We start from the raw sequence: 15,053 nt of genomic DNA on the forward strand, positions 1-15,053 counted from the left end.
AATAGATCCCATGACTAAAGAAGTATGGGAAATGTACTGTACCCTAGCCCCCATGTTAGAAGATTTATGATGTATATACAGCTTATTAAAAGGTTTGAAAGTCCCGCAGTAAAAACTCTTGCATTTAGCCCAGCTTTTCTTAGGTAGATGTGACCTTGAAGACTTTCTGTGTGTAACACTGTTAACAACTATTACCATCTGCAAAGCTGATGTCAGCTCTGCCTGGAGAATCTGCCCCAGCTTCAGACCCTCATCCTGGCTCCATGCCCAGGCCTGGCCTGCCCAGCCCCTATGCCTGGGGACAGCACCCCCTTCCTGCTTTCGGCAAGCAGCTTAGCTTTCCCTACACCTGGTACTGGATGCCCACCAGCCCTTGGCATGAGCCATACAGCCTGAGAAGATAAACAGCCAGAGAGGGAGGTGTTGATGCATGGGAATGTTTCAGGGTGGGTGGGAGGGGCTCAGGTCTGTAATGAGACCGGAGACACACTCTATTGGCATATCCTGCTGGCTCCCCGGGGACCAGCATGGAGGTCACAGCTATGTAAATTGGGACTTAAATTTAACTCTATGTAAATGTAACTCCATATAAATGTCTAGGGTGGTGGAGGTCAAGCTCACTGCACACACACACACACACACACACACACACACACACACAGATGGGCAGTGGTTGCAAATTGGCAGTCCTTGGGCTGCCTCCAGCCCACAATAGTTATGTTTGACCAGCACTGTGTATTTTTTTTTTTTTTTTTTTTGAGCAGGACCTTTCATACGAAAATCTGGCTTCTTACTTCTCTTAAAACAGTGGAAGATCAGACAATGTTGAGCCCATGTTTCTGCTTGGCAACAATTGGCTGGAACTGTGATGGCCACCACCTTTAGACAAAACATAACCTTTGTCCCCATTTGATTGATTTGTGTGTCCTACCCAGGCCCTTGGGGCACCTAAGTGGGACCACATTCTCCTAAGACCTTCTAGACCCTTCTAAATGCTCTCCTGGCATCATACTTCATGACTGGTTTTAGAATTACTTTTTTGGGGTCTTTCAAATCAAGGTTTGACTATGTCTCTTCCCTGTGTAAAGTCCTTCATTAGTCATTAGTATCCCCAGGGAGAGCTCCAAGTTACCCATTGTCTGGCATTTGAGGTGCAAGATTTGACCATGTCTCTTCCCTGTGTAAAGTCCTTCATTAGTCATTAGTATCCCCAGGGAGAGCTCCAAGTTACCCATTGTCTGGCATTTGAGGTGCAAGATTTGACCATGTCTCTTCCCTGTGTAAAGTCCTTCATTAGTCATTAGTATCCCCAGGGAGAGCTCCAAGTTACCCAGCGTCTGGCATTTGAGGTGATCAGTGGTCTGATGCCACTCAAAGCCTGAGAGCTGCGTGGGAAATTTAAAAAATTATAGATGCATAAATGGATGGATGGAAGGAAGGAAAGGAAAAAGAGAGATGCTGCCCTATGGGGCTTTCAGGATGAAGGAGAGGCAACGTCATACCCAGAAAAGGCTCCTGAATGCTACATCTCCACGATGCAACCAGACGTAGTCCTCTGGGGATCAGGGAAAAGGGGTCAGAGTTCAGTGAGTGGGCAAGAAAGCCATCTGGAAGATGTAAGCAACCAGATGCTCAAAGACAAACTCTTCCCATCTCCGGCTCCCTCCTAGAAACGACACCATGCATCTCCTCAGTGCCTGGCTCCTGCTTGTGGGTAAGATCTGTGGCCTACATTGGTACTTGGGTTCTGGAATGTTAGTGGGCACTGGAGAAGGAGGAAGGATCTGGGTCAGAGAAGAGTAAATGTGGGGTATGGTGGGGGCAGGCAGCGTGTCTATATAGCTATGTGCAGTATACATGCCTCTCTCTGTGTCTTGCTCTCTGTGTATCTCCCTATCTCTCCCTATCTTCAGAAGGGATTCTTTATTCCTTGAAAGCTCTCCATGCCCCTCAATAATGCTTTCTGTTCACTGTGGTGAGTTCCAGAATACCTGGCTTCCTTGGACTCTGACTGGGAGTTTCAGCACCCCAAAACCCTCTACACCTGGAAGGGGGCCTGCGTCTGGATTCCCTGCAGATACACAGCCCCAAGGAACGAGCAACTGATAAAGTTCACCCTGTACCACAATTCTGAGTATGATGACGTCTCCAAAGCCTTCAAGGGGCTCATCCTCTATGACAACAAAGAGCCTGGAGAGTTCCCTCCTCAGCAGGGAAGGGTACGATTCCTGGGAGACAAAATACACAACTGCTCCCTGAGCATCAACCCGGTGCAGGTAAATGACAGCGGTCAGCTGGGGCTGAGGATGATGTCGGCAAATGACAAATGGTTGGAGGAAATACACCTCAATGTCTCCGGTAAGACCTTGGGGGAAGGGATCTTCTCCTTTGGGAAGAGACAAGGAGGGAGGTGGGAAATACCTGACTGCTGGGACAGCAGTCACAAACTGAGTTGCCTGCAGTGGTCAAGCAGGGCTGCCAGCAGGTGATGTGGGCAAACTGCAGCATGAGCACTTGTCCCACCTCAGGAGCCCCACCTGCCCCTCAGCTCTGCCTACTTGAGCATCTGGGTTCCAGGTTGCCAGATCTTCTGATTTTTCAAGAGAAGATAGAAATCTGGATTTTTCAAGTGAAATGTTCCACATGTTAATGGTTGGTGACTAATTCTAATGAACCCTCCAAGGCTAGATGACAAATGTGTGGAGGTGTTGATATGACCCACCAAACACAGGTCTGGGGCTTCTGCCCTGGGACGTGTGGTCACTCTGTTCCACAGCCTGTTTCTTCGGTGGGTGGTTTTAAGCAGCCCTGTGTTAGGGGCAAGAGCTGCTGCTTCAGACCCTGCGGTGTGAAGGGTGGTCCAGGCCAGGGGGAGAGCTAAGCCTGGCCACACACAGCCCCGCTAAAAGAATGCTGTGCTTGGATGTCTCCAGTATTGAGGCCATTAAAGAAATAAAAGTTTGTCATCAAAGCTAAGAAATACATGTTGAACTAAACTGGTAAAATTCCCTTAGGGGTGGTGGGAGGAACAATCTTGAAAACATTTAGAAAGAAAACATCAGCAAGTGAGAATGAAATGAGTATGTGATTTTTTTTTTTTTTCTTTTTTGGCAGTTGGCAGGTACAGGGATCAAACCCTGGACCTTGGTGTTATCAGCACCACGCTCTAACCAACTGAGCTAACTGGCCAGCCTGAAATAAGTATGAAATACGATTCCCAAGGAGATTTAATGTTGTCCAGGCTGAGCAAAAATGATTCAAAGCAGAGAAAAGCGGGACTGGAGAGGGGTGGGAGGGATTGACGAGGGGTCCCTGAGGGCTTATTTGGGACGGGGCATGTAAACCCAGGTGTAAGAGGCTGTTCACGCACTGGCCCCCAGTCTCCCAGGCCTCCAGCATGGTTCCCACTCTTGCAGAAACGCCACTTCCACCTCACATCCAGCTCCCTCCAGAGATTTGGGAGTTACAGGAAGTCACTGTGACCTGCTCGCTGAATTTCGCCTGCTTTGGGTACCCGATCCAATTGCGGTGGTCCCGGGTGGAGCCTGCTGTCACCTCGACCATCATTACTACCAGTAATGTCCTCACCCAGAGCCAGCTCACGTTCCGGCCGCAGTGGAGTGACCATGGGAAGAACCTGACCTGCCAGCTCTGGAATGACACCAAGGTGCTCTGTGTGGACACAGTGCAGCTGGATGTGAAGCGTGAGTCTCCCCATGCTCCTATGGGAGGGACAAGGCCCTTGTCACCTTCTCCCCAGCCCCACAGTGGGCACCCACTGAGGCTGAGAGGAGCCCACACAAAGGAAGCGTAGTCAGTCTGTGGTCACCAGCTCTGGGAATGACCCACGTAGAGTCGCGTTCCCTTTCCCACAATCCCTCTTGTCAGCCGTGATGCTTCAGGAAACAGATTTATCTTCGCCTCTGCTTTTTGGCTTAGCAAAATAAAATAGTTTATCCTCAAGCCATGACGTGCTTTTGGGATCACCCGGTTAGGCTTCTCTGTTCCCCCTTTGGGGGGAAACTTTCACATCATTATTTGGTGCCTCATTCATTCATTTGATAAATATTTATTGCAAACCTACTAGGTGCCAGGCATTATGACAGCTGCCAGCTGAAGGGAGGGGAGGAAACACAGCCGCACGTCTTGCCCACATGAGCCAGCATTGCAGCAGGGAGGCAAACACTAAAGACAGTAACAAAGACCTACAGAAGATAGTGATAGGTAGTGACAAGGGTGTTAAGAAAACAGTCAAGCAGGGTTCGTAGGGGAGGGGGAGGGACGGGTGGAGACCGCTCTGAGGAAGGTGAGCACTTGAGCTGATTGGAGTGGAGGGAGGGACTGAAGCAGGCAAATTGCCAGAAGAGGATTCCAGGGAGAGGAAAGAGCAAGTCCCTTGAGGTGGGAACTTGGTGTGTCCACGACAGAACAGGAAGGCCAGAGAGGCTGAAGCTCACTGCCTCTGAGGGCCAGATGGTCGCAGAGGAGGTAGGTGAGCACGTGGGGTGCTAGATCTCATGGGCTGCGGTGAGGGCTTTGGATTTTATTCTAAGTGTGGAATCCACTGAATGGTTTCAAGCGGAGAGTGACAAGTCTGCTTGACATTGCTAAGAATCCTGCTGGCTGCTGGTGGACACCAGACGGTAGGGGAAGTGGGAAGAGGGAGTTAGGAGGCTGTGACAGTTACCTGGGTGAATGGACAAGCCCATGCTTGTTGGCAAGGGTAACTGCCACTGCTTTGTAAGAAAAAAAGCATCTGCCCCTTCTCACCACATTCCCCCCTTTGACAATTCTCTGTCCCCTTCCCCACCACTTCTCTGTTCCTCCAGACTCCCCGAAGCTGAAGATCGAGGTCAATCCAAGTGAAACCACTGTAGTAGAGGGGAAGACGGTGACTATGACATGCCAGATCATCAGCAGCAACCCAGAATACCACACTATATCTTGGCTCAAGGACGGGACCCTACTGAAGGAGCATCACACACTCACACTAACTCTGTCCACGGTGACCAAGGAGATGAGTGGGAAGTACCGCTGTCAGGCCTCCAATAATATTGGCACAGGGAAGTCAGAGGACGTGGCCCTCGAAGTGCAGTGTGAGCCTCCTGGGAGCTGGGGAGGGACAGGCAGGGAGTTAGCAGGGGTGAAACCAAGGCCCTTGAGAGGGGAGTAGTAGGGGCTCTCATGGCTGCTTGCACAGGTCGGAGGGCCCTCCTCACCTCCCCACTTGCGTCTACCCTTTCTTCCAGATGCTCCGGAACCTTCCAAAGTTCAGATCCTCCCTTCACCAGCTAAGGAGGGAGATAAAGTAGAGCTGATTTGTATATCACCAGCCAAACCTCCTCCATCAAATTACACCTGGTTTCACAATGGGAAAAAAGTGCTTGGAAGGACAGAAGAGAAATTCCAGATCTCAAAGGTCCTCCTCTGGCATGCTGGGACTTACTGCTGTGTGGCAGAAAATAGTCTGGGTCGGGGACAGGTTGGCCAGGAAGCTGATCTGGATGTCCAATGTGAGTAGTCACGGAACCTCTGGTTCTAGGGAGAGAAGATGGAAGGAGAGGGAGAGGAAAGGCAGACAGGGCAAGGGGATTCCTGAGTCCTAGAATGAAGAGCAAGCAGAAGCCAAGTGTATTAGTCTGTTTTTGTGTTGCTGTAACAGAAGACCTGACACTGGGTAATTTGTAAAGAAAAGAGGTTTATTTGGCTTACAATTCTGGGACAGCTGCATCTGGCCTGGGCCTCAGGCTGCTTCTACTCATGGTGGAAAACAGCAGCATGGCAGCAGATGCAAGGAGATCACATGGCAAGAGGAAGCAAGAGAGAGAGAGAGAAGGGAGGTGCCAGGTCCCTTTTAACAACCGGCTCTCGCAGGAGCTAATACAGCGAAGAGAACTCACTCACTAACCCCCCCTCCCCAGGAGAGCATTAAGCTATTCATGAGGGATCTGCCCCTCATGACCCAGACAGTTCCCAACACTGCCACATTGGGGATCAGATTTCTAAATGAGCTTTGCGGGGGGAAAGGTTGGGGGGACAAACACATCCAAACTACATCACCAGGGCCCCCCGACATAAGCTTCTTGAGGCAGGGGCTTTGTTGCTGTTCACGGTCAGACTCCCAGCACCTACAACAGGGCCTAGCTCGCGGGAGGTGCTCAGTAGGTGTTTGTTGAATGAATGAACTGCAAGATGCCGGGGCTCCATGAGGGACATGGAGAATTAGCATCGCTAGTCAGTGGCTGAGTCCCAGAAGAGGTCTTGAAATTTTCAAGGAGAACTGGGGCAAAATGTCTCATTACCTCTCCATTGCTATACCCTTTTTTTTTAACATAGTATTCTTGTCACAGAGTTGAGCCCAGAACAAAGAGAATCTATAGCCTTGATCCTCGCACACTGAAATGTCATATCTGCTGATAGGGATGCCCAAATCCTGAACATCTAGACAGCTGGATGCACGATAATAGCAGCAGCATGTTTATTGAGTGTTTACTACACGCCAGACTCTGCCCTATGGGCATCATCTCATTTCATCCTTGTGACAATTCCAGGAGGTTAGGTACTCTCAGGACCCCATTTGGCAAATGTAAACTGAGGCCTGCAGTGCATGGTCATGCAGCTGTAAGTGGCAGGGTCTACCTGTCTGGCTTCAGAGCTGTGTTCTTAACCACTGTACCATCCTGCCTTGAACCACAGCCAGGCCAAATATCCAGGGCAGGGTTTCCATCCTCACTCAGATGCAAGAGGGAAGCACAAGGCTTCCTCTGATTAATTTAGGAACTGTGTGAATGCAGTGGGTGGACGGGGGAGGGAGCAGGAAGGATAGTGTATTACAGAAAACCAGCTTTTCTTTATTTACCTCCCTGTTTTTCTCCCAGATCCCCCCAAGAATGTGACCGCGGTGATTCAAAGCTCCACACCAATTCGAGAAGGAGACAGTGTGACTCTTTACTGTAACTATAATTCCAGTAATCCTAAAGTTACCCAATATGAATGGAGCCCCCAAAGCTCCTGGAATGAGCTATCACCCGGGGTGCTGACGATTCAAAAAGTTGCCTGGGATGTCACAGCAATCACCTGTGCCGCTTGTAACCGGTGGTGTTCATGGGCTTCACCTGTCAACCTGGATGTCCAGTGTGAGTGACTGGGCAGGGGCGTCTGGGAGGTAACCCAGCTGAGAGATGGGGACTGAAGGGCAAGGAGACTGGAGCCTGGACCAGAGTCTTCAAAGAGAATGGAGGCATGAGAGCCAGGCCTCAGTGCCAAGGGGAGAGGAAGTCCCGGGGTGGCAAGAGGGAGAGAGAACCGAGAGGTCAGCCTGAGGTCCTTGCCCTCCAGATGCCCCCAGAGATGTGAGGGTGCAGGTCAGCCCCCACTCCGAGATTCGCTCTGGAAACCAGGTCCTCCTCCGATGTGACTTCTCAAGCAGCCACCCCAAAGACGTCCACTTCTTCTGGAAGAAAAATGGAAGCTTTCTGGAGGAAGGAAGAGAACTGAGCTTTGACTCCATCTCCCCAGAAGATGCTGGAAATTACAGCTGCTTGGCCAACAACTCCATAGGACAGACGACGTCTAAGGACTGGATGCTCCAAGTGCTGTGTGAGTGGCTGCAGCTGGAGGCTGACAGCAGAGAAGAGCAGGTGACTGGCTTCCTGGACCCTGACTTGGCTTTCCCCTTACAGATGCACCCAGGAGTCTGCGTGTGTCCATCGCCCCAGGAGACAGAGTGATGGAGGGGAAGAAGGTGGCCCTGACGTGTGAGAGCGACGCCAACCCTCCCCCCTCCCATTACACCTGGTTTGACTGGAATAACCAAAACCTCCACCACGCTGGCAAGACTCTGAGACTGGAGCCTGTGGAGATCCAGCACTCGGGCGCCTATTGGTGCCAGGGCGCCAACAGGCTGGGCACGGGCGAGTCACCCCCCAGCACCCTCACTGTCTACTGTAAGGCTCCTCTCATGCTGTTCTTGGGCCCTGGCTGCTCCTGTGGCTTCCTCCCAGGGCTGTGCCTTCCAGGCCACCTGGCCGTTCTTCTCTGCCTCCTCCCTCTCCACTCCTGTCGGCCCAGCCCAGCCCGTCCACTCTCCCTGTCCCACAGCTCACCTGCCACAGCCCTGGAGGAGTCACCCTGTCCCACTTCACTGGTCTCTCTCTTTCTCCCTCCTGTTCAGGGTCTCCTGACTCTCTGGGATTCCCTCTCAGGCTGATCCCACCTTCCAGACATTCCCAGCTCCTACTGGGTCCCTCTCTCTGTATCTCTCTAATTCTGTCTCCCTCTGTCTCTGTCCTTCTCTCTTTCTCTGTCTCACCCTTGATAGACTCCATGTTTTTATCTTTTGAGATTGTAGTGGCTTTTAAAAAGATAATACAAGTACATGGTGAAAAAAAAATTAAGAAGCACCAAAGGGCAAACACTGGAAAGACAGACACCTGTCACTCTTGATCCCTGAGAACTCTAGTCTCCTCCCTAGAGGCCTCCACTGTGAGCAGCTTGTCCATCTCCTTCCAGAGATGCTCTGTACGTGCACAGTGCACACGTGGATCTAGTCAATACACCCTTCTTCATTACACAAATGGCAACAGAGCTCACACTTTGCCTTAGATTTTTCTTTTTTCCATGTGATGAAACCACCTGGAGATTGTTCTGTATCCCTGCATATACAGATATTCTAAACAATCTGGAAACCCAGGGAAAATATTTAATTTCTTTATTGTATTTTTTCAGATTAATGATTGGAACCATGGCATTAAATTTAGAAAATTGTCCTCAGCGAATCCAGAGGTTGAAGGAAAATACCCTGAGCATGTTATCTGGAAATAACGGACACATTGTATAAAAGCGCTGTTCCCTGGGTCTCCACCTTACAGATACCCTGAGACCTGCCTCTTTTTCTCAGGGCTGCCCTGTGCTCCCTTGTATGAATGTTGCGTATCTTCTCTACCCAGTGCCCTCTTCAAGGTGGAGGTGTGCAGTCTCTTTGGGCAAGGATAGTAGCAGGATAAATTCCCATGTTGCATCTCTGGGCCCAAGGCCTGATGCACTTTAAGTTCGAACAGTATGGGGCAAGTGCTCAGAAAAGCAGTCCCCATTTATGAGTGTGAGGGTAACATGCTCTGCGTGTTCATGTCTGTGGGAAAGCAGGAGCTCCTCAGGAGAAAGAACCAGCCCTTTCTTCCTAACAGGCGGCCCAAGGGGCAGGGGTTGGCTTCTGCCTCTTTCTCTGCATCTGTCCGCAATGCGTGGAGAAGAAGGATGGTGCTGCATGTAGAAAGAAGTCACTGCAGGGCAGAGCTGGCCGTTATCTAATTGAGGCTGCTCCTTTCCCCACCAGATAGCCCGGTGACCATCGGCAGGCGAACGGCCATGGGAATCGGGCTCTGCCTGGCCATCCTCATCCTGGTAATCTGGGGGGTCAAGCTTCAGCGAAGGTGAGCTCCTCCCCTGCCCGCCTCCCTCACTCTCCCTTGTCTGATGTCCCTTTCCAGTGTCTCAGTCCCGAAGCCCCCAGCCTGCTGAATCCACAGGTCCTGTTCCCATTCCCTTGACCCTTGCTGAGCTTGCCTTTATTTCTTAGCCGGAAAAGGATTCAGGGCCAGCAGGAACTGCAGGAAAATTCCAGTGGTCAGAGCTTCTTTGTGAGAAATAAAAAGGTAGGGGGAGAAAGATGAAACGCAGGGTGGGCCTTGAAGTCAGTGAAGAAACCAGGCAAAGCAGGGTGAAAAAAAGTACTACAGGGAGATTGGGGGTGTCAGGGGCCAGGGGAAGGGAACCAGGACATGGGAAAGAGTGGTTAGAGCTTCAACCTTATTCCTCTCCCAGATTAGAAGGGCTGCTCTCTCGGAAGCCTCGCATTCCCTGGGATGCTACAACCCAGTGATGGAAGATGCCATTAGCTATGCTGCCTTGCGCTTTCCAGAGACTGACACATCAGGAACTGGGTACTGAGGCTACCTGCACCCTGGGAGGGATGTGGGAGGAAAATTAGAACACACCCCCACCCCTCAAAGGCCCCCACTCCCTGGACACACTCAAGGATTGGGTGCTGAGGATACCTGCACCCAGGAAGGGGTGTGGGAGGAAAGGCTCATGTCCTGCCTGCCCTCCTGTGCCAGGCCTGTGCCAGGCATCGCCATATACATGAGGCTTCATTCCGCTCCATAACAGCCCTCTGGGTAAGTGACGGTCTCTGGAATCGAACCTGTTTCTTCAGGTCAGGATACTACATACGCTCGCTCATTCAACACATATTTTTATGAGCTCCTACTGTGAACACTGGGCACTTGGGAGACAGCAAGTTATTTTTACATGAGGGGCTGAGGTTGGGGTGCCACTGGGGGGCTAAGGGAGATGGGAGAAGGAGGACAGCTCATGGAAAATGCTTCATTTGTGGCCATCTATCTGCCCTCCTTCTCAGAGATGCAGAGAACTCAGAGATGCAGGGACCTCCCCCAAACAGTGACAACACGGCCACCTATTCAGTGGTGTCTCCCCCAAATAGCGATGACATGGTCACTTACTCAGTGGTGCAGACACATCAAATGGTAAGAGGGCAGGGCTATGGAAGGCTGGGGAAGTGGGTGCCTGGCAACTCCTGTGAGTCCAATATGGGAAGGACTTGGGAAGACATTGGTGGTGGCAAAGGTGGGGTGTTGGCTGGAGAGGGCTGCTCGGGCAGAGGTGTGGTACGAGCCAGGGCAGGCACCTCCATGTCTGAGATAATGACCACAGCTAGTTTCTGGACAAGAGGATTGCTGCTCTGGCTTTGGGACCCTCAGGTAGAATCAAGGAGAGAAAAGGAAGGGAAAGCAGATGGTGGGAGGCTGGTGACTTACCATGATGTGGCTTTCTCAGGGTGACTATGAGAATGTGGCTGCGGCTTTTCCAGAAGACGAGGGGATTCATTACTCGGAGCTGGTTCATTTGGGGGGAGGGAAGCGGCCTCGGGCCCAGGAAGATGTGGAATACGTGATCCTCAAGCACTGACAGCCGATCTGACTATGGGAGAGGTGACCGGTGCAGCAGGGGCCAGAGCAGTCCCAAAGCTTCCCCAACCACTGCTGCTTAGCTGCTAAGTCTCACATACACACACACACACACACACACACACACACACACACACACACACACACACACACAATCACTGCAGAGAACATTGTGCCTGGCCCAGAGAGGCTTCTCAGCGCTGGTAACCTCAACCCTCCAAAAGACCTGTCCCTGGGCTTTTCCCACTCTCCTTACCACCCAGAAACTCATCTAAACACCTGCTCCATGCTGTACAACACCCCCTGCCCCCCACACCTGCCATCTGCCACCATCCACCTCCTCCCGATCCCCACTCCCAGCTGGCCGTGTCACTGTTTTTTCTGATTCCCTTCTCCACCCCTTTGACCCCTGTCCCTGCTCTGACAGCCCCACTCACTAATGCCCAACTTCTGTCTCTGCAGAAAGCCCAGGAAAGGACAGAAATGAGGTAGAAAGAGGTACTGTCACGAGCTGGCTTCTCCTCTAGAGGCCTGTCTATATGTAAGCTAGGCACTCCGTGGCGTTCCATGGAGAGGATTAGCAGCCCCTACCCTCAGGGGTCTCGTGGTCAGAGACAGACACACTGGTGTGGACAAACATGTAATGAACAGAGAGCTGCACAATAAAAATGGCTCAGATACCATTTCAAACAACCAGTTAGTTCTTTCCAGTCTGTGGAGACAGAGTGGGGCCGGGGAGATGGGGAAGGCCTCATGGGGCTTGGGGAGAAGGAAAAGGAATCATGGTAATTTTGTGATCAGTTCAGCAGATTGGAGAGCCTGTACTCCTGTTCTAAAAAGTGCACTGGCTTTGTACAAGGACAAGCATGAGCTGGAATCTTGATTCTTCTGCTTAACTAGCCGAGTGATTTGGGCAGAGTTTGCCAACTTGCCTGAGCCTCAGTTTCTTCATCTGTAAAATGGACATGTTGCTACCTGCCATGCAGATGGCTCAACATAGGAAGTGAGGCATAATCTTATAGATGCTGGAGACACATTATAAGAAGCCTAGCACAGAAGCCAAAAGTCCCCAAAGCAAATTCCCATGGTTTATTTGCATTTCTTGAAGAATGTAAAAAGGAGAAGCGGATTCATTACTCACAGCTATTCTCAAAAGTGAACCTACCACATTCTTTCACAATCCACAGCTGCTTAAGAACGTCTCAAAGGCCAGCTGCCTTGAGTGCTCTCACAGCCACAGCTTTTCTGTCATTCACTGCCATCCCCAGGTCCCTAGTGTGCTCCCTGGCTCAGACTTTCCAGGTGGGTGCTTCCGGCTGGCCCTCCGCTCTCAGGTTTGTTCTCCTCTCGTCCACCTGCTTCTGCCAACGGGCCATGGCCCATTTTCCTCAGAGGGCAGGAATGTGTGGCTACCCACTCACCAAGGTGATGAGCGTACAACTCCTGACACATGGTCGCTGCCCCCAAAAGTGCCATCTTCCTTTCCTGTCCTCCTTTCCCTCTCTGCTGAATGCCAGAATGGCAACTCTCGGAGTTATGACAGAGTAAGGCATTGATTTCCCCATCAATCCACCTTGTCCCCAGTTTGACTTCTTGTGAGCACCACTCACTTTTCTGGAAGAAAGTGAGACTTTGAGAACTGTTTCACTAAAAGGGGTTTCTGTGTCCAAAATGAGGCCCAGTGTCATTAAACCATTCATTCAGCAAGCATTTACTGAGCACCTGTTAATGTTAATCCAGCACAGAGTTGGGGTACACAAGATAAGACATAATAGCAGTCTTGGGGCTCTCTAGTCTAGCCTCAGGTTCCCAAAGGTTTTTAGGGTAGGGTCCCCTCAAGGGAGCTGAAGGCAGCCCTGAGCCTGCTGAGACCTGGCTCAGGCTCCCGGGCAACCACTGGGTGCCTTCCCACCCTGTCTCTTAGCCCAGCTGCTGACATAAGCCTACTTCATGACCAATTGACCACGAGATGTGGCTGTCAACAATAGGCATTGCTGAGGCGTGAAAAGCAGGTGGCCAGGAAGTCCAGAGGCCGGGGAGTGCGGAACACAGGTCGCCTTCCATCCAGCTCCAGATCTCACCGTCTTCCCGGGGCCCAGACAACTGACCATGCATTCAACAGCCTGAGCACCTACTTTGCAAAATTCAGTGAACAAAGCAGATTGAACTCTTTGCCCTCATAAGGCCAACATTCTAGCAGAGGAGCCAGAAAAATGGTGTCACAGAGTCACAGGCACTCTGAGTAAACACAACGCAAGATGATTATGAAGGAGGGAAGGGGCCGACTCTGATGGGCTGATCAAGGGAGGTCCTCTGAGGAGGTGACACTGGGTGGGGCCAAAGCAGAGATTCTGAAGACCCAGTGTCTCCCAAACGCTTGTTGCAGGAGGTAAAATGGCACTGTTTTGATTTTTTTTCTCAGTTCTGACAGTTTCTCAGTGTTTCCCAAAGGCAAAATACAAAACAACATGTGGCAAGTTCTTCTATGTTCAAAGTGAGGTGCTGGACCACATGTAAGTGTGTAGGACTCGGAAAGGAGTTTAGCGACTCTAAGGTCTAGAAAGGAAATAAGATCATTTCTTTGGAGGGGGTTGTCCCTGTGCTGAGAATCCCAGGCTGCCCCCAACCTAAAGCCTGGTGAGAGGAGCTTTGAGGAGACCACTCAGGGAAGTTTATTATGGTGACTTGGAATTCAAAAGGGGCACAGTAGTCTGCGGACGAACACCCACAGTAAGAAAACTGAAACTGAGAGGCTGAAGCAGCAAAGAGAGGCAGACAGACAGACAGACAGACAGACAGAGACACAGGCACAGTCAGAGATGAGAGACAGAGAGCTTTCTTTCTCACTGGTCAGACGTGGGCCATGTCTGAGAGAGAGCCAGTCTGGAACCATTTTAAATCTTGCTTAGGAGGTCTGCCTGGAAGGGCAAGGTGACCGCAGCCGGGGCTGTGAATGAAAGGCCGGATTGCCAGGGCTGAGAGAAGGAAGCTAGCGGTCAGCTGGAGATGCACGTCACCTGTGCCCAGTGAGTACCGGCCAACGTCCCCAGCCCAGCGCCCCGGGCAGAAGTCAGCCTGGATGTCCGTGCCACCCATAGAGAGGCAAAGTGGAGATCCCAGCCTGGTTACTCCCGTGCTGGCTGAACAAGTCTCTGCCTGCCCCTTGCCTTTCCTCCTCCCCCTTCTGCCAACACCAAAAAGGGCAGCAACCACTGTTAAACAGCTCAAAGGGAAAGAAGAGGGAGAATAGAGGAGGCTTCTCCTTGCAAAGCATGCCCACAGCCCGTGCAAGCAAGGGGAGGGCAGAAGCTGTGCCTTGAACGATTACTTCATTGTCCCACATATTCATTGCTACACGCGACTGAAGTCACTGGAGTACTTTCTGTTTTCTAGGAGTGAGCCAGGAAGGCAGGGGCCTGCCCAGGAGTAGGGAAGACTCAGCCCCAGAGCAGCCTTGAACAGGCAGTGGTGGTGGCGGGGAGGGAACAAAGCTGTGTCCGGCTGGACCCCACGGACCTGCCCCTTTAAGGCACTCACCCCACCCAGATAAACCCACATTCTGACCCTCACCCCTTCTGCGTTCCCATCATCTTTTTAGCCCCTCACTGCCTCCAGTCTGGCCTCAGCTCCAGCCCGGGACGCCCCATTAGCTGCTCACCGAAGCTGCGAGAGCCTCAGGCTGTGGCCCTGCCACCCCGCCCTTCACTCCCTTCCGGCTCATTGCCCATCCCAGGCGTCCTCCAGCGGCCCAGTGGTGGGACTTCTGAGCCTCAGAGACATCTGGCAGCACCAAGAGGTGAGTCCCTCTTTCTGCGGCTCCTCTCTTCACCGGGAATTATTCCCCAAACCCCAAATCTCCCTGCCCAGGGGGGTTAAGGTTATCCCACATGTCACTGATGGGACCTGGCCTGCACTTGGGTTCTCCCCTGGGGACCCCCTTTGCCTGCCCCACACAACCTCCATCTTCTCCAAATCCCGACTTCTCCCCTCGGCTAGGCGGCGTCACCCACCCTCTCCCACCTGCCATGCAGGCTTTCTCCCGGGGGGGGGGGGGGGGGGGGGGGGGGG

General features: G+C 51.8%; 1 protein-coding gene across 1 annotated transcript; it reads left to right on the plus strand.

Annotated features, from left to right (window-relative positions):
- Positions 1-1,680: 1,680 nt before the first annotated feature.
- CD22 (CD22 molecule) lies at positions 1,681-11,083 on the plus strand. Its single transcript, XM_008580385.1, has 13 exons — positions 1,681-1,714; positions 1,981-2,358; positions 3,417-3,704; positions 4,830-5,096; positions 5,250-5,513; positions 6,879-7,136; positions 7,339-7,599; positions 7,683-7,946; positions 9,335-9,433; positions 9,580-9,653; positions 9,823-9,941; positions 10,418-10,544; positions 10,855-11,083. Exons 1-13 carry the CDS (start codon positions 1,681-1,683, stop codon positions 10,984-10,986), a joined length of 2,565 nt encoding a protein of 854 aa, XP_008578607.1. The 3' UTR covers positions 10,987-11,083.
- Positions 11,084-15,053: the final 3,970 nt, after the last annotated feature.

The sequence above is a fragment of the Galeopterus variegatus genome, unplaced genomic scaffold, assembly GCF_000696425.1.
Source record: "Galeopterus variegatus unplaced genomic scaffold, G_variegatus-3.0.2 Scaffold2073, whole genome shotgun sequence".
Taxonomy (NCBI): domain Eukaryota; kingdom Metazoa; phylum Chordata; class Mammalia; order Dermoptera; family Cynocephalidae; genus Galeopterus; species Galeopterus variegatus.